An 18402-nucleotide genomic window follows, 5' to 3' on the forward strand; every position below is an offset into this window, starting at 1 on the left:
CGACTTGAGTCACTCCTATTAGAACAGTTCTCGTAGCACAGAATGGGCCGCGACTGGTCAGGCTGACCAGTTGCCTGACAAGTCGCGTTACTGTGAACCGGGACTTAATAGTGTGGTGTCTCCTCTTTAAGTTATGTTTAGCAATCTTCTTTAACTTAAAGTTATATCTTACACATATTTTCCTCTAAATGTCTAGGTACTGCACTCCAAGATACTTAGATTATGAAGATTTGGAACGTAAATACTGGAAAAATTTAACTTTTGTGGCACCGATTTATGGAGCAGATGTCAATGGAAGTCTGTATGATGAAGTAAGTTTATGCTGTTTTTTGTGAATAAAAGAACAAAAAGAAACATAACTATTAAGTTAAAACTAAAACTAAAAAGCCAAAATAGATTTAGACGTAATATTCTTTTTAGATTTTTTTAATGTGCAAGGCTATTTGAGTAATATTTTGTCAGTTATTTAAAGCAAGGATAGAAAACAAATAAAGTTTAGCAAATTATATTTATTTTTGTTTCATTCCATCATGTTTGAACTAGACCTTGAAGATTATTGATATGTAGTTCTGCAAAATATCAGATGTTGATTAAGAAAAGAAAATATATGTGTGCGCGAAAAGCCTAAAGCCATTATTTAAATTAGTCATTGGTATATATATATATATATATATATATATATATATATATATATAGATAGATAGATATAGAAAATGTAAATTAAAGAGTTCTCTGCACTAGTAGAGTGTTGTACTGTGTTAGCCATCAATTAATGCAGAAAGTTTTTAAGTTGGTCAAAAAACTTAAACTTCAAACTTTCACAGTTTTATAAGCACTAAAAGGTATTTTTATAGAAAGTGCAAAGGAAGTGTCAGTGAGTAGAGATTCCAACATAACTGAGAGACACTTTTAAGTTTTTAATGTGACCTGTAAAGGGGAGTCATGCTTTATATCCCTCCCTTTCCTCTTACACACATATATATATAATTTTTTTTTTTTTTTGGATGTCCTTTTGAAATATTGTGCATTTTTTTTTTTTTTTTTGTTTTTGTTTCTAGCATTAATGTTCATTTCATGTCTGTCATGCCTATCCAATCTTAAAAGCTGTCTGAGAATGCACTGTCCTTCATTGTTTGCTATTTATCTTGCTAAAATAAAGCTCTTGCTATTGCTAAGAACACGTGTTGGTATATGTTGTCATTGTTGAGATGGTCCAGAGCACAGGTGAAGGAACCACAGGTCAAATGGACCCCAGAAATGTGATTTGAAGTGCTTCACCACACTACTCCAATACTTCACCAGTGTTAAATACTTCCAAAAAAAATAAAACATTTCTGGTCTCTGCCACATTTGTTACAGCAAAGGTATTCCCAAAAACCTGTATTGTACAAAAATTTGGTGTATGACACGCTCTATACGCAGTATAAATCATAACGGGTTTTCTGCTCGGATATGACATAGAAATCTGTGTGGCGTTTAGAATTCCATCCCAACTTTCTTCTGTGATTAGCCCTGAATCATCTTTCCATCCACATTTGCATCAAAGGGGGAACTTGGGTGTTGGGTGCTTGAGGAGTAGATAAGCATATAAATCTGAAATAAGCCTTTTGGTGTAAAACTACTGCATCTGTCAGTGGAGTGGGTTATTTATCCATGTTATACAAAAAAAAAAAAAAAATGCACCTTCTGTTATACTACCCTTATGTGATCAAAATGATATGTGAAAATCAAAAAAGTGTTTTATTCTTTTGATCATGGAGGTGAAAGAAAATAAAGACTATACTATTTTGCTGTTCTTTAAAACACAGCTCCTGATTCTTCTTAACCATTGGGTTATACTGCCCCCTACAGGAGTAGGACCCTAGGCAGGAAAAACCTTGACTACGCCTATGGGCAGTCCCAAGGGGTATACACCCACTCTAAGCTATAGGCACTCCATTTTTTTTTTTTGTATGCCTAGTCAGGTGTAAGGACCTAGTTCCTTTTTGGGATCTCTGGTCCTGGCAATTTTTTCATTTTCAATGGATTTTTTTTCCTCTTTATTATCTTGTTCCTGTTAGAATTACAATCAAGTGCCGGACTGGGCGACAAACTGGATAATATAGATCCTTGGGGCCCCCCCAGTCCGGCCAGTGAGCGCTGGCAGACTGCAGCTCCGCGCTAGGTTGGTCGTGACATAGTCCCACTGAACAAATGTCTTGTGAGGACGCATACGAACTGGCTTCAGCCTGAGTCGCAGCATTTCCTTCTGACCGACAGCACCCATATTACGATAGAGCAGTGTCCTGTCCGGAGCTGTGCCCACCCTGTTCCTGGTGTGCTAAGTAGCTGTCCGCCCACTACCCCTGGAGAGTTTTGGGGTGCATGTGGGCCCCTCCCTGGGATGGTCGGACCCCTGGGTTCCCCTCTCTTCCCCCCCAGGTCCTTTCTAAAATGTCGGTCACTGTGGGTCTTTTGGCCCCAGTGCGTGTAGCTGAAGCCCCCAGCCTTCCTTTTGGGCATCTGCCGGGCTGAGGATCTGTGCAATTGCGGCTGGGCCCCCACAAAAACCCCCACAAAAATGTAGGTTATGGTTTGCGGCCTGCTGGGCCATATGGTCAGCCAGGCACCTCCCTTGGACTGGGTGCCGCTGTGGGGGGCACTTCATTTTTAATGAGTCTTGCCGCCATTGTGTGGGGCACCTGCCTTGTTTTAGCAAGGATACCCTGCCTGCGTGTCCGCATCATGGCAGGAGGCCCCCTTTTAAGAAAGGTTATGTCCTATTGGAGGGCGAGCCCCTTGTATTTTTGCGGGGTCCAATAGGTGGTCTATTTGTGGGTGGACAATTGGTCAGCGTCCCCTTTTGCGGGATCGCAGTTGGCGGCCTCCACTGATTGTTATTTTTTATATATATATATATATATACACACACACACACACACTACTGGGTCTGCGTCTATGCACCCTGAGTGCTCCGATAGTGAGGATGATTCCTTTGCTCCTCTTGCCGTGCTTAAATAGGCGCTGGTGGGTGTGTCAGTGCGTAGACTTTAAAAATGGAGGTTGCGGCAGCTGCCGCATCAGAGGCACCGGTTCCTTTTGGCACCCACATGCCCTCCAAAGCAGCGAGGGTGTTCCTCTTTCCATTGTCACAAACAGTGGGGTTGTCCAAAACGCAGTGGTTGCTAGGCATTTTTTGCTTGCCGTATCCTGAGGATTTACTGCGTAAAAAGGTAGCACCCACCTGTAGCAGACTCGCCAACATCCAGGTCAAATTGAGTTAACTTCATTCCGGTTGAGGAGTCTCCGACCTTTTACAGGTCCAGCTAATAAGAGAGAAGATGCTCTGGCCCTCCATATGTGCGCTGTGGCTCGTTCGGCAATTAGGTTGGTAATTACAATTGCCCTGGTGTCTCTGACCGCGTGGGCTAAGCTTTTACGTCGGGACCTGGAGGGAGAATAGCATTCCCCTGTGTTTGCGGAGCTGGCGGACCGGTTGGTCCAGGGGCTACAGATTCTGTGATGCCTCTTTGGATGCGGCTCCTTTGATTTCTAGTCTTTCTGTATCAGCAGCGGTCCTTTGGCGTATTGTCTGGCTGAAATGCTGGTCTGCGGACTAGACTTCTAAGAAGGCCTTATCTGATCTCCATCTTGTAGAGGGTCACCTGTTTGGAGCTTTTTTGGATGACATTGTTAATGGTCTCATGGGGGGGGAAGAGTACTTTTCTTTCGCAGGCTACCAAGGGCAAGGAGCCCTGTCGTAGAAGTGGGCCTCTCTCAGCTCCTAAGTGGCCGCCTCGTCTCTTAGGATCTCAAGATTAGGTATCAAAAGTCAGGGCCTCCACCAGTGGTTCCAAGAGGACCAGGTCTGGCAAGCCACAAGACCTGCTCTTCCAGACCTGCGGACAAGGCTGCATTTGCATAAAGGGCGCCCTCACCCGTATCTGGTATCCCGATCCATGGACCTCCCTGGTACAGGTTAAGTGGGTCCACGAAGTTATTCGGTCAGGCTACGAGATCGAGTTTGGTCTTGTGCTCCCGGAAAGGTTTTTTTCCCTTCCAACCTGCACTTTTCCCCAGATCACTTATGGGATCTCTTTGGGGCAGTGCAAGACTTATTTCAAGGTATGGTGTAGGATCGCTGCGCTATATACATTTAAAAAGTAAAAAAATGATATGGCAAATGGTGTAATCCTTAGTAAGAAAAGCAGCTGACACAAAAAGACAGTAAACCTTATCTTCAATGAAATGGTGAAAAATGGTGTCGCGCTAATCAACATATAAATTAAGCTGACAATAAGGAGCAAACAAGTCCCAAGTGTGAAAAGTCCAATCCACATAAATCCCAGATAAAAAAGGGGGTGCAAGCAGGACAGTCCGCCCCCAATCAAGATACCAAGGTACTCTTACCAACTTTAGAGACCCCACAGGGTCAAACACACTCTGAATGGTGATAAACGGGTAACAAAGGGAAACCAATCACATCGGTTCGTCTCCTCCCAGAGCGACCAGACCGGACTCCCAACCGTTCCTTCAGATACTCAGGGGACATAAGAGAATACTCCTCATGGTGCAGTATCATCAACAAATTTATTAAATAATTAGAGAGCAGCTTACATTAGTGGAGATGACATCCAGCATGTAGCCTAAAAAATCGTGTGGGTATCCCACCAGCAAGATGGCCGCCGCGTCCCTCGTCTGCGCATGCGTCAAGGTTTCAGCCAATCCCAAATTGTTATTTCAAGGGGTGATTGTTCTGGTTCTGACTTCGGAACATTTTCAAGGGTTTTTTTTTTTTACTCAAACCTTTTTACATTCCCCAGGAAGGAAGGCAAGGTACGTCCAGTTCTGGACCTCAAGGCGCTAAGCTGCTTTGTGTGAGTACAGAAGTTCCGCATGGAGTCCATTAACATGGTAGTGGTGTCCCTTTTATCAGGGGGGGTTTCTTCTTGATTCTTTCGACATCAAGGACGCCTACCTGCACATTCTTATACAGTGGGTACGGAAAGTATTCAGACCCCCTTAAATTTTTCACTCTTTGTTATATTGCAGCCATTTGCTAAAATCATTTAAGTTCATTCTTTTTCCTCATGAATGTACACATAGCACCCCATACTGACAGAAAAACACAGAATTGTTGACATTGTTGCAGATTTATTAAAAAAGAAAAACTGAAATATCACATGGTCCTAAGTATTCAGACCCTTTGCTCAGTATTTTAGTAGAAGCCCCCTTTTGATCTAATACAGCCAGGAGTCTTTTTGGGAAAGATGCAACAAGTCTTTCACACCTGGATTTGGGGATCCTCTGCCATTCCTCCTTGCAGATCCTCTCCAGTTCTGTCAGGTTGGATGGTAAACGTTGGTGGACAGCCATTTTTAGGTCTCTCCAGAGATGCTCAATTGGGTTTAAGTCAGGGCTCTGGCTGGGCCATTCAAGAACAGTCACGGAGTTGTTGTGAAGCCACTCCTTCGTTATTTTAGCTGTGTGCTTAGGGTCATTGTCTTGTTGGAAGGTAAACCTTCGGCCCAGTCTGAGGTCCAGAGCACTCTGGAGAAGGTTTTTGTCCAGGATATCCCTGTACTTGGCCGCATTCATCTTTCCCTCGATTGCAACCAGTCGTCCTGTCCCTGCAGCTGAAAAACACCCCCACAGCATGATGCTGCCACCACCATGCTTCACTGTTGGGACTGTATTGGACAGGTGATGAGCAGTGCCTGGTTTTCTCCACACATACCACATATAATTAAGGCCAAAAAGTTCTATTTTGGTCTCATCAGACCAGAGAATCTTATTTCTCACCATCTTGGAGTCCTTCAGGTGTTCTTTTAGCAAACTCCATGCGGGCTTTCATGTGTCTTACACTGAGGAGAGGCTTCCGTCGGGCCACTCTGCCATAAAGCCCTGACTGGTAGAGGGCTGCAGTGATGGTTGACTTTCTACAACTTTCTCCCATCTCCTGACTGCATCTCTGGAGCTCAGCCACAGTGATCTTTGGGTTCTTCTTTACTTCTCTCACCAAGGCTCTTCTCCCCCGATAGCTCAGTTTGGCCGGACGGCCAGCTCTAGGAAGGGTTCTGGTCGTCCCAAACGTCTTCCATTTGAGGATTATGGAGGCCACTGTGCTCTTAGGAACCTTAAGTGCAGCAGAAATCTTTTTGTAACCTTGGCCAGATCTGTGCCTTGCCACAATTCTGTCTCTTGAGCTATTCAGGCAGTTCCTTTGACCTCATGATTCTCATTTGCTCTGACATGCATTGTGATCTGGAAGGTCTTATATAGACAGGTGTGTGGCTTTCCTAATCAAGTCCAATCAGTATAATCAAACACAGCTGGACTCAAATGAAGGTGTAGAACCATCTTAAGGATGATCAGAAGAAATGCAAAGCACCTGAGTTAAATATATGAGTGTCACAGCAAAGGGTCTGAATACTTAGGACCATGGGATATTTCAGTTTTTTTATTTTTTAATAAATCTGCAACAATGTCAACAATTTTGTGTTTTTCTGTCAGTATGGGGTGCTATGTGTACATTCATGAGGAAGAAGAATGAACTTAAATGATTTTAGCAAATGGCTGCAATATAACAAAGAGTGAAAAATTTAAGGAAGTCTGAATACTTTCCGTACCCACTGTATGTGCTGGTCGCCAGCGCTTCCTCCGTTTTGCCATAGGTGAGGAGCATTATCAGTTTGTGGCGCTGACCTTTGGTCTCACCTCTGCACCTCAGGTCTTCAGAGGCGTGTTGGCCCCGATGCTGGCATTTTTTTGAGGGATTGCGGTACTGGGGTACCTGGACGATCTTCTGCGAGCGGAGTCTCTGATTGCTCTGCGAACTCTGAGGGCGTTTGAGGGATCCTGAACATTCAGGAATCAGCTTTGGTTCTGTCCACAAAAAATTGCATATCTGGGTCTGACTCAGAACTCTGCCTCAGCCAGAGTGTTTCTTCCTCTGTAAAAACTCCAGACATTGCAGGAGGCAATTTAGCTTCTGTTGTTCAGCAGACGGTCATCCCTCCGGGATCGCATGCGCCTGCTGGGCCTGATGACCACCCTTGAGGCGGTCTGTTTGCACAGTTCCACACAAGATCTCTGCTAAAGAGATTCTGCTGAAATGGGTCAAGGTTCCACGGTTTCTAGAGGTGGCTTCGCTCTTTGGCCACACACTCCCCGGTGTGTACCTTTTTCTTCAGGGTTTACAACATTTGGTTCCTTCAGTGCAGGCTCCATTGCCACCCTGGAATCTTAATGTGGTGCTTTCAACTCTACTGAAGATTCTCTTTGAAAATATTCGGGAGGTTTCCCTGCTTACGTTGCCCCAGAAGATGGCCTTTTTTGATTGCTATAATCTCTGCGTGCAGGGTGTCGGAACTGACGGCATAATCCTGTCGTTCACCTTATGGTGCTTCACAAGGATAAGGTTGTGCCTCTGTCCGTAATTTCTTCTTAAGGTGGTCTCTGATTGTCATTTGAATGAAGACATTGTGTTGCCTTCCCTGTGTCCCAGGCCTAAACATCTGAAGGAAATTGCCTTGCATGTCTTGCATGTGGTCCGGGCAATTAATATTATTATACAGGTTTTATACAGCGCCAAAAGTACAAATAGGATGTACATGGCAGCTGCAGAGTCTGTTAGCAAGTCAGGCTCTCTATTTGCGCTCACGGACGGACCTCACAAAGGGTTGTCCACTTCTTCTGTGACCATTTTCAGATGGATCAAACAGACGGTGGTTCAGGCCTATTGCATTAGGGGTCAGGTTCCTCCTTTCCCTGTTTAGGCGCACTTGACTAGGGTGCTTAGTGTCTCCTGGGCTTTCCGTCTTCAAGCGTGGGTGACGCAGGTTTTGCAAGGTTGCCACCTGGTTGTCGGTGCACACTTTTACAAAGTTTTTTGTAAATTGGTTGTGTTGGCATCTGCAGGAGCTTCTTTGGCCACAAGGTTTTTGCTGGCTGCTGTTTAGAGGACCTGGTCCTCTTTGAGGGCGTATTGTTTTTCAGGTGAGCTCCAGTTGTTTATGGTTGAGCTCTATGTTACCTGGTTGGCTATGGTTAGCCTTGGGAATTTTTTTCTGATGTTTTCCCACCCCTCATGTTTAACACTGCTCCTGATTCTTCTAAACCATTGGGACAAATTTTATGTCCCAATGGTTTAGAAGAATCAGGAGTTGTGTCCGTTAATGAACGAAAGAGAAAATGGGATTTTTGACTTACTGTAAAATCCATTTCTCTGATGTTCATTGACGGACACAGCACCCACCCCTCTGTGGAGTTGGCTTTCTTCTGACACTGCTTTTTAACAAAACTGAGTGCCTATAGCTGAGAGTGGGTGTATACCCCCTGGGTCTGCCCATAGGCATAGTCCAGCTTTTTCCTGCCTAGTGTACTACTCCTGTAGGGGGGCAGTATTACCAAATGGTTAAGAATAATCAGGAGCTGTGTCTGTCAATGAACATCAGAGAAATTTATTTTACGAGAAGTCAAAAATCCCATTTTTTTTTTCATTTTTTTTTTCATTTTTTTTTTTTCAGTCAAGGCACCCTTTTAGAATTGTGCACTATCCCAGGGCAAACCAGTCTAAGGACTGGTTCACTCCAGGAGGAGCGTCTGAACAAGCTTGCTTTTTTGCGCGTTCCTTAATGGGTTGCTCTATGCTCGTGAAATAAAAAAAATGAGGCTGGCATGATTTTGTAAATCACGCGGCACCAAAACATATGGTACTGCGCTGTCAACGTATGCATATTTGTTAGATGCGTAAGGGTGCCAATAGTTCTTAATAGCCTGCAAAAGGCAGCTCATTTTTGTGCAGTTCAGGAAAACGCATGATTTTGCATGTGTTACCGCACTGCATGCCCTAAAATGTAGTTTATAAGGCAGAGTTAAGTGGTCTGTAGGTTTTAAATACCCCCCCAAATCCTCTCTTCTAGCACAAATACTGTTCCTCCTCCACCCCTTCCATCACATAACCTCTCATCCCACCACTTCCCTCTCATCACTACAGAAGTGACAGCGGGAAAGAGGAGATAAAAGCGCTTGCGCTCTCTCCCAACCCCTTCCACCTCTCCCACCTGTCTTTATATCAGACTGTACAGTCTGTTCAGAGAGCGATTCTGTGTTAACTTCTGTGTACAGATAGGGAGAGCAGAAGCCCACACCTCCTCCCAGCTCTCTGCTCCTCTCTGCTGCTATCTGTACTCTTGTCAGCAACTTAGGAAGCTGTGTGGGCTGCCGACTCTCGTCCTAACCAATGATCTCATCTGTTGGTAAGGACAGGTCAGGCAGACCCGCACAGCTTCCTGGGTTACTAACCGGAATATAGATGGCAACAGGGAGGAGAAGAAACCTGGGAGGAGGTTTGGGCTAGGGATGCATCGAAATGAAAATTCTGGGCCGAAACCAAAAAAGCAGTATGCCCTTGGCCGAAAACTGAAACCGAAAATGACTTTTTTTCCCTCAAATAATTTTAAAATAGATAGAGGGGCATACACCAAAAACAGGCAGCGATGTACACCTGTCGCTGCCACCCTGTCACAGTATATGTACTGTGACGGGTTGGCAAGAGGTTAATTTAATTACCAATGGTATTTGTATTATGCAGCATGAGGGGGTTAATGTATTGCCACTGCTGGTCACTGATGCATTAGTGACTGACCAGTGGCAGTTAATTAACCCCTTTGTGCTGCATTAGTGCAACCAGTATCAGTGTTAATTAACACTGGTTGTACTAATACTGGTTGCACTAATGCAGCACAAAGGGGTTAATTAACTGCCACTGGTCGGTCACTAATGCATCAGTGCCCAGCAGTGGCAATATATTAACCCCCCTCATGCTGCATAATACTAATACCATTGGTAAGCTCGCCTCAGCTTCCCCCCCCACTGCCTCAGCGTCCCCCTCGGCAGTACACCCTCCCCCCCCACCTCAGCGTCCCTCCCCATCCCAAGGATGCAATCTCCTACTCACTCTGCTCCTCCGATGTCCTTCCAGTTTCAAAAGACGCGCTTCTGGCTGGCGGCCCGCCTCCCTGTGATGTCACTACTACTACGATCTGTGCATGAATGAACTAACACACCGGGCAGGAGGGCGGGCGAGCGGCCGCTAATAGCTATAACTATGTGAGCGCTTCACTTCCCTGTCAGAGGAGATACCCGCATGACCGGGAAGTGAAGCGCTCACATAGTTATAGCTATTAGCGGCCGTTCGCCCGCCCTCCCGCCCGGTGTGTCAGTTCATTCATACACAGATCGTAGTAGGGACATCATTGAGAGGCGGGCCGCCGGCCAGAGGCGGGACTTTTCAAACCTGCGCTGCGCCCTCCTCCTTCCTCACGGCGGCCATTAATTTCTGCATTTTCGGCCGGAAATTTCGGTGGCCGAAATTTCAGTGCATCCCTAGTTTGGGCTGTGCTCTCCCTCCCTCCTGTCTGTACATAGGAGTTAACACAGGATTGCTTTCTAACCTGACTGTTACGAGTTGGAGCTGGTTTTTGTTTTTTTTTTTTCATTCTGCCACAGTGCCCCCAGGGACTCTTCGCAGCACCCTGATTTAAAAAACACTGCTTTAAAAGGATGGTTCAACTTTTGGCTGTTACATTATAGCTGTTTTTTGAACAAAAAGGACTTGGACTGTATAATAGAGATTTAAAACCCTTTCTTTTGCATGCATTATTTTGAGGTAGTATATCGGCATGCACACGTGGTTTCTTTACATAACGTTGGGTGTTTTTGCACTTTAGGGAGGGGCATCTATGTAAATAAAAATTCACTAACAAAAACCGCACTGATTTTATTATTTATTTTTTCTGTTATATTCATGTTTGTGGGTCTTTGAGACTGTCCTTACCTTTCCCTACCTTACCCTTGAAATACTGTGGAAGATTCATGTCTGGTATGAAGAGGGTTATGGCTTTCACAGAAGTTTGACAGTGGGTTGTGGTAAATGAAAAACTTCAAGTGAAGCTACTATACTTGATTTTCCTGCAAAATTAAAGGGTTAGTTCATTTTTACCAATAAAATATAACAACTTGGACACCCACTGTCAAGTAAAATATCTTTGCGCTTTAGGAGGAGTCAGTCACTTGACTGCTACAATGTACATACACTGCTGCTACTTAAACAAATACTGGAAAATATTTGGAAATACATGAATGGAAAAGAAGTAGCGCACGAAATCACTGTTAGATGACTCAAAGTGTTATAAGCATGCTGTCAAAGATATTGCTTGATAAACACTCAAATAGTATGAAGAAAAACAACAATGTCCTTCAAGTCCATAAAATCCAGGGGTGCGTGAAGTAGTTACTGGATCACCATCCACCACCAGGTGTCACACCGAGAGATAGAAAAAATGGCAACTCACCAGAAATCAATGCTCAGGTGTTCTCACACTTGAACGAACTGAGCAGGAATCATATACAGATGTAAGGAATACACATATGGAAGACCAGGGTCTGTTCACCACTGCTGCATAGAAATCCCCTTCACACACTTCCCTCAGTTCAATGGTATCATAGAGAGAAAGAATGGCTCCAAATAGTGAAGTATAGTGAAGTACCATCAACACAATAGCTTTATTAAAAATGTATATATTGCACTCACATGTTAAAAGCACAAAAGTAGGCATATACGTCCCATATCGCCGGTCAAAGAGGCACCTAGCTCGTCCAGTCCCCCGGGCTAACTCCACGCCAGCCCAGTACATTCCGGGTAGGTCCTCCGCCGTATCACGTGATGTCGGATGCGTCGTCTGGTCACGCCCCGACCGGTTTCGTCATGTCCGACTTCAACTGGAGGCGCGACTCAGACGACAACATCCGGCATCTAAATAGCCCTGCTGGAACGCTCTGCGTCCAATCGGCAACGAGGTAAGCAAACCGGAAGCCGCCCACCCTGCCCAGCAGCGGAACTTCCGACATCAACAATAGGAGAATCCTACCGTAGAGGATTATTGACAAAATCCAATTTGGCACTGAAAACACCGATCTTGGTCTTTTACTATATAGGAAAAAATAACTATAATGAGTAATATCCTCACTCTTTGGGATTTTACCCCGTGCCAATATGGATCTGCAGAGCATTACCAATGACATTCTACACATAAATAGGCAATCTTGGTATCAGATAAAAGTGTAATATATATATATATAATACACCTTTTATATATTCTGAGGTATAGACTACTGTAGTACTGTAGTATAGACTGTGTATTATATATATTACACTTTTATCTGATACCAAGATTGCCTATTTATGTGTAGAATGTCATTGGTAATGCTCTGCAGATCCATATTGGCACGGGGTAAAATCCCAAAGAGTGAGGATATTACTCATTATAGTTATTTTTTCCTATATAGTAAAAGACCAAGATCGGTGTTTTCAGTGCCAAATTGGATTTTGTCAATAATCCTCTACGGTAGGATTCTCCTATTGTTGATGTCGGAAGTTCCGCTGCTGGGCAGGGTGGGCGGCTTCCGGTTTGCTTACCTCGTTGCCGATTGGACGCAGAGCGTTCCAGCAGGGCTATTTAGATGCCGGATGTTGTCGTCTGAGTCGCGCCTCCAGTTGAAGTCGGACATGACGAAACCGGTCGGGGCGCGACCAGACGACGCATCCGACATCACGTGATACGGCGGAGGACCTACCCGGAAGGTACTGGGCTGGCGTGGAGTTAGCCCGGGGGACTGGACGAGCTAGGTGCCTCTTTGACCGGCGATATGGGACGTATATGCCTACTTTTGTGCTTTTAACATGTGAGTGCAATATATACATTTTTAATAAAGCTATTGTGTTGATGGTACTTCACTATTTGGAGCCATTCTTTCTCTCTATGATACCATTGAACTGAGGGAAGTGTGTGAAGGGGATTTCTATGCAGCAGTGGTGAACAGACCCTGGTCTTCCATATGTGTATTCCTTACATCTGTATATGATTCCTGCTCAGTTCGTTCAAGTGTGAGAACACCTGAGCATTGATTTCTGGTGAGTTGCCATTTTTTCTATCTCTCGGTGTGACACCTGGTGGTGGATGGTGATCCAGTAACTACTTCACGCACCCCTGAATTGTATGGACTTGAAGGACATTGTTGTTTTTCTTCATACTATTTGAGTGTTTATCAAGCAATATCTTTGACAGCATGCTTATATCATTTTTACCAATGCAGATAAGGAACGTCTGAAGTTAAAACAAACTGTGCAGGACGTTGCTAGAACGTTGCAAAGCGAGGTCTAGTCTTTTTAGTGAGGCTAACCTCCACAAACCGCCCTGGTTTTTCATCAAGATGTTTGTCTCGGTCCAAGTTCTGCTCCACGCACATAGGATACATGTTGTAGGATAGTCAGACTATCGATAAGACCCGTCCTCCTTATCCCTTTCAGCCAGTGTCCAGCAAGTAATGCAGACCCTGCAGAGATTTGGATAAATCCCTAATCTTCGGAAGTAGTCACTGGAACTGACTCACTGATGGAGTACCTGGGCCTGTGATTGATCAGTCCTGTTTAGGATCTTGTTGTCTCTGGACACATTTTTGTTCCTTCACTCATATACTCGGGTCCTTCCATCCCAGGGTTAGCCCTCAATTCATGCCTGATGGTAATCTCCTTTTAATACCGTAATATACTTTTGGTTTCCCTGTTGCAACTCAACATTCTGGCAGTGTAGGACAAATAAATTCGGTGCTTGGACCACCCCATGTATCTGAACTGCAATACCAGACTCCATGATGTGGTAGATTTCTAGACTGGCCCTGAAGTCAGGGTTGGGGAGGAGTTCTAGATGCCCTCTCTTTGCAAGTGACTTGATCTTCGGAGAAAGCCTGTCATCCCATCAACATCCTTGAACACGGTGCAATTTAATCTGTGACTTCAACACTTGACCTTTCAACTGCAAGATCACTTGATAAGATTTATTCAGACTATTTCACAGTTATAGCCTTACATAAACCAACAAGGATGCACCAGAAGCTCCACTCCAAAGTAGACTTGACTTTCGCTGTCCACATTCCAGGCGTGTAAAGTGGCTTGTAAATTTTCTTTGCCGTTCGCACCTGGATCTCCACTCAGAGGTGTTCCAAGCCTTTTGCTGCAAATGGAAGGGACAGGATTTGGATTCAACTACATGCTGAACAGGTTCAACCAGATCCAGAGACCTCTGGGCCTTTGCAGTGGTTTAGTTATACCTTATTCATGCCTTTCCTCCTCTACAGCTTCTCCCTCCTATGCTCTGCATGATCAAAATGGAGGGCATTTAAAGAGGAACTGCAGTCTGCTCACATAATTTTGTAATAAAAACATATTTGCCATTTTGGAACTTCCCTCCAACCACTTTGCATATTCTATATATACTGTGATTCTGTACTTACCAAATATGCTGCAGAAATACTCCTCCACTAAGTCTGTCTGACTGCAGCCATTTTAACTTTCGGCAGCTGAAACACACACACACACACACACACACACACACACACACACACACACACACACACACACACACACACACACACACACACACACACAGACACACTAACACCACTGCTTGACTGCGCATTTCTGCTTATGGATCTCTGCAGTTTTCTATTATCTCCACCCTCATCCAGCCCCCTCGAGCTTTGCAGCTCTCATTGGCTCTCCTCTGACTCACCCCCTCCTCCCTTGCTAGCAAACTCTCATGAGGGAGAGATCGGTGCGTGATGTCATTAGCCTAGGCTTTTTTGCCAGACAAAGGAAGTGTATAAGGTAATTACTGGCAGAAAAAAATGTTTTACTGTCCAAAGTTAAAACAACAAGGACAGAGGATTTAACCACTTAAGCCCCGGAAGATTTTACCCCCTTCCTGACCAGGGGGTATTTTGCGATTCGGCACTGCGTGACTTTAACGGACAATTGCGCGGTCGTGCGACGCTGTACCTAAACGAATTTGGCGTCCTTTTTTTCCCACAAACAGAGCTTTGTTTTGGTGGTATTTGATCACCTGTGCGATTTATTGATCATGCGCTATAAACAAAAAAAGAGCATACATTTTGCAAAAATGGCAATATTTTTCACTTTTTTTTATATGAAATTCTACCCAAAAAAAAATGTAAAAATCAAAATTTTTTAACATTTTCGGCCAATTTGTTTTATGCTACCTATGTTTGGTAAAAAAAATCGCAAAAAGCGTATTTTGATTGGTTTGCGTAAAAGTTATCGCGTTTACTAACAAAGGGAAAGATTTTTGTCATTTTTGCGGTTTTTTTTTTAACGCGTAATGGCGGCGATCTGCGATTTTTTTTTTTTTTTTTTTTTTTTGCGGTACTGCGACATTGCGGCGGACAGATCGGACCCTTGACTGACATTTTTGACACTTTTGGGGTTACCAGTGACATTACTGCAGTAATCAGTGCTATACATATGCACTGTTACTGTAAAAATACACTGGTAGTGAAGGGGTTAACTTTATTTGAGAGGGAGGGGCTGTGTGTGTCCCTAGGGGCGTGCTTTCTACTGTGATTGGCTGTGGCTTGAGCTGTAAGGACACTGATCAACGGATCTACATAGTAGATCCGTGTGATCAGTGTTTTTACACCGAGGAGAATGACAGGTGGCTTGTTTACACAAGCCGCCTGACTTTCTCCCTCTCCCCCGCCGATCGCAGAGTGGCCGGCGGACATCGGGTCCGCCGGTCACACGCGCGGGGGGGTCCGTGACCACGCGGGAGCGCGCCTCCGGGGGCGCGCGCTCGCTCCCTAGACCCTCACAAGCAAGCGACGTAGCCCTACGTCACTTTGCCTGTGAGGGGCTGACCGCCGACGTAGATAGTCGTGCGGCGGTCGGCAAGTGGTTAAAAGATGTAAAGATGAAAATATGACTAAAGAGCCACTTTAAATTATTCTCATTTCACCGAACTGGCCATGGGTTGCATGATACACACGCATACTCAGACTCCTGGCAGATTCTCTGTGGGCCCTTCTGGGCCAGTCCACCTTCTTACTTTCTCTGTCCCTGTCTTAAACGGTATGGCGGTTTAAAGCCAAGATCCTGAGGGGCAGGTCCCATGGGATGCAGACATCCCTACCCATCTTAAAAAGTCTACCCTCGCACCTGGAAAGCCTGTAGAGACCATTGGTCTTTTTACTCTATAGTTTAGGCTTTCTTTCCAGAAGGTTCCTGCAGGGGGCTTCCTGCTTCTTGCACCTTTATTCCTAGGTTTATTAGAATAAGATCTGATAGGGTTCCTTATTTACCTGTTAAGACACTCTACTAGATCTGTTAGTGCTTCATGGGCTCTGTTAGTGCTTCATGGGCTTTCAGCATCATGCAACTCCTTTTTTGATTTGCAGGCTCTCTCGCGTGGTCTTCTGTTCACACATTTAATTAAGTTTTACCAGGTGCATGTTTAGGCCGCCTCTGATGCCCATTTCAGGCATAAAGTGCTGCATGCTGCTCTTGGAGTTCTGTTAAGTCCTTCTTGATCTTTTGTTATATGGGTGTGTTAGCATTTGTTTGCTGTGTTTCCCAGCTCTATAATGGATTGCTTTTGGAGGTCCCATGGTTTAAAGACTAAAAATTGTGTCCTGTACTGTATATTTAAGGGCTTCTCACCGATGCATGGTGCTCTGGCTGCAGCGCAATGTACCTGCAGTTTTGGTGAGGGTTAGCTGCACTTGGTCATAGACTTCCATTAAGCATGCAGGACTTACGATGTACCGAACCAACCCTGCGGGTATACTTTGCTGCACCCGCTCTGCAGCCAAAGCCAATGCCGCCCCCAAGAAAATAGGATTTTTGACGGAGTACTGTAGAGGACACAGGTTGCTTCCCTCTGTTCTTATAATCTACCTATTACTTGCTACAAAACTGAGGCTAGTTGGAAGTGGGAGGTTTTATATAGGGGATGTCCCTGCAGCTTTCGTTTTTACTTGTAAGTCGAAAAATCCTGTTTTCTTTGCACTTGGAATATTTTGCTGAAAGGCAACAATTAAAGGGAATGTATACTGTAAAATGAGAGACTGTGGCACATGTTAAAATTCCATATACCAAACACTAATGTGTCTGTGATCAAGTTATGTTTTGCTTCATCCACAAGGTGGTGTTCTTGCACAGTTCATTATCTGCACAAAGCTGCCTTCAGTCTCAAGCCTACAGGATGCTTTCTATAAATATAGATACCATGGAAAGCGAACAATCTGCGAAGGGCTATGTTTTTTGTCAACGAACAGATACTGTACAGTCTGCTGTGTTTTCTTTTCATATTAAATGCTGTGAACCTATCAGCTGGTTAGCAGCTTCATAGTGTTAAGATTTTGAGTAGAAACAAATGGCTGCGACAGTTGCATGCTGTATGGGTACGCAAGTGATCACATCAGAAGAGAGACCACCTTTTGTAAGGCATTAGACAGTTAGGGAGATTTTTTCAGATTAACTGTCTCTGCCAATAAAGCAAAGATGAATAGAGATAAGCCAGCACTGCACTGAATTGCTAATATGAGGAACTAATGGGCTATTGCCTGATAAGCACAGCACAGTATGAGAGGAATTTTTAAGGGATGTGCTTTATCAGATCTGCAGATGTATGGCTAAGCTAAAAAAGAGCACATTTTATCTTCCTGGGAGGGTGAGTGTTTTGCAAGATTTGGAAGTAATTGCTGGGATTGTATTGCTGCATTTTTGCTAGCTGTAATTAATGGCAGAAGACCTTGCAAAAGCTGATTCTGCAATTAAAATACATATATGTAAACCATTAGAGGCATCCTGACGATTCACTACCTCTGCCAACTTGCACGGATAGGAACTTGATTCCTCCTGTTTCCTTGTTCAGCTTTATAGCTAGCTTTGTCACCTGAATTTGCAGTACAGTGATTCATTGTCCTATGGGCAGCCTGGGGGCAGAGAAAATTACATGGTGGAATAAGGGGAATGGGTGTCATCTGATTTTGTTGTGTCGTATGCCAGAGGTGTATGTGTATGTTTTTCTTAAATTCTACTTTGTTGATGCCAAGTACCATATCTTATGGTTTTTTAAATAAAGTACAGTAGGTTAAGTACTATCAACGTACAAAAGCATTCAAACATGTTCTCCATTGTTAAATATTAAGGAAAATGACTGTTTTAGGCAGAACTAAAGAATGACTGAATTGCTTTTTAACATCTGAGATCGCGGGCCCTAACCTAAATGTTGCTCCTCCTTATTTGGCTGTGTTCACCTTATATTTGTAACCAAATACTTTTTTGTTCTTGCATACATCTTACTAAATGTTTTTAAACACAAAACTGAAATAATGCAGAGCAGTGGCAAGTGGAACAAGACAGCCATTGATAGCTTGATAGTGCCAGCTTACATTTTAGACCAAAATCTTTTTTTTTTTTTTTTTTAATGAAGGTATTCAAAGTATTACAAGTAACAGAAAAGCATTCTGTAGTATAGAATCATAGTAAGCATTCGGTAAAGTAAG

General features: G+C 44.1%; 1 protein-coding gene across 1 annotated transcript in view; it reads left to right on the forward strand.

The window, feature by feature from the left end:
* Positions 1 to 18402, forward strand: part of KDM4C (lysine demethylase 4C) — a gene marked incomplete at its 5' end in the record, with an annotated part of 705351 nt that overhangs the window by 30368 nt on the left and 656581 nt on the right. The window contains one exon of the mRNA XM_082265152.1: positions 197 to 311. Coding sequence (XP_082121278.1) covers positions 197 to 311 — 115 coding nt within the window. The remainder of the gene's footprint in view (positions 1 to 196; positions 312 to 18402) is intronic.

Source organism: Pelophylax lessonae (genome assembly GCF_965119305.1).
Source record: "Pelophylax lessonae genome assembly, chromosome: 1".
Lineage (NCBI taxonomy): Eukaryota > Metazoa > Chordata > Amphibia > Anura > Ranidae > Pelophylax > Pelophylax lessonae.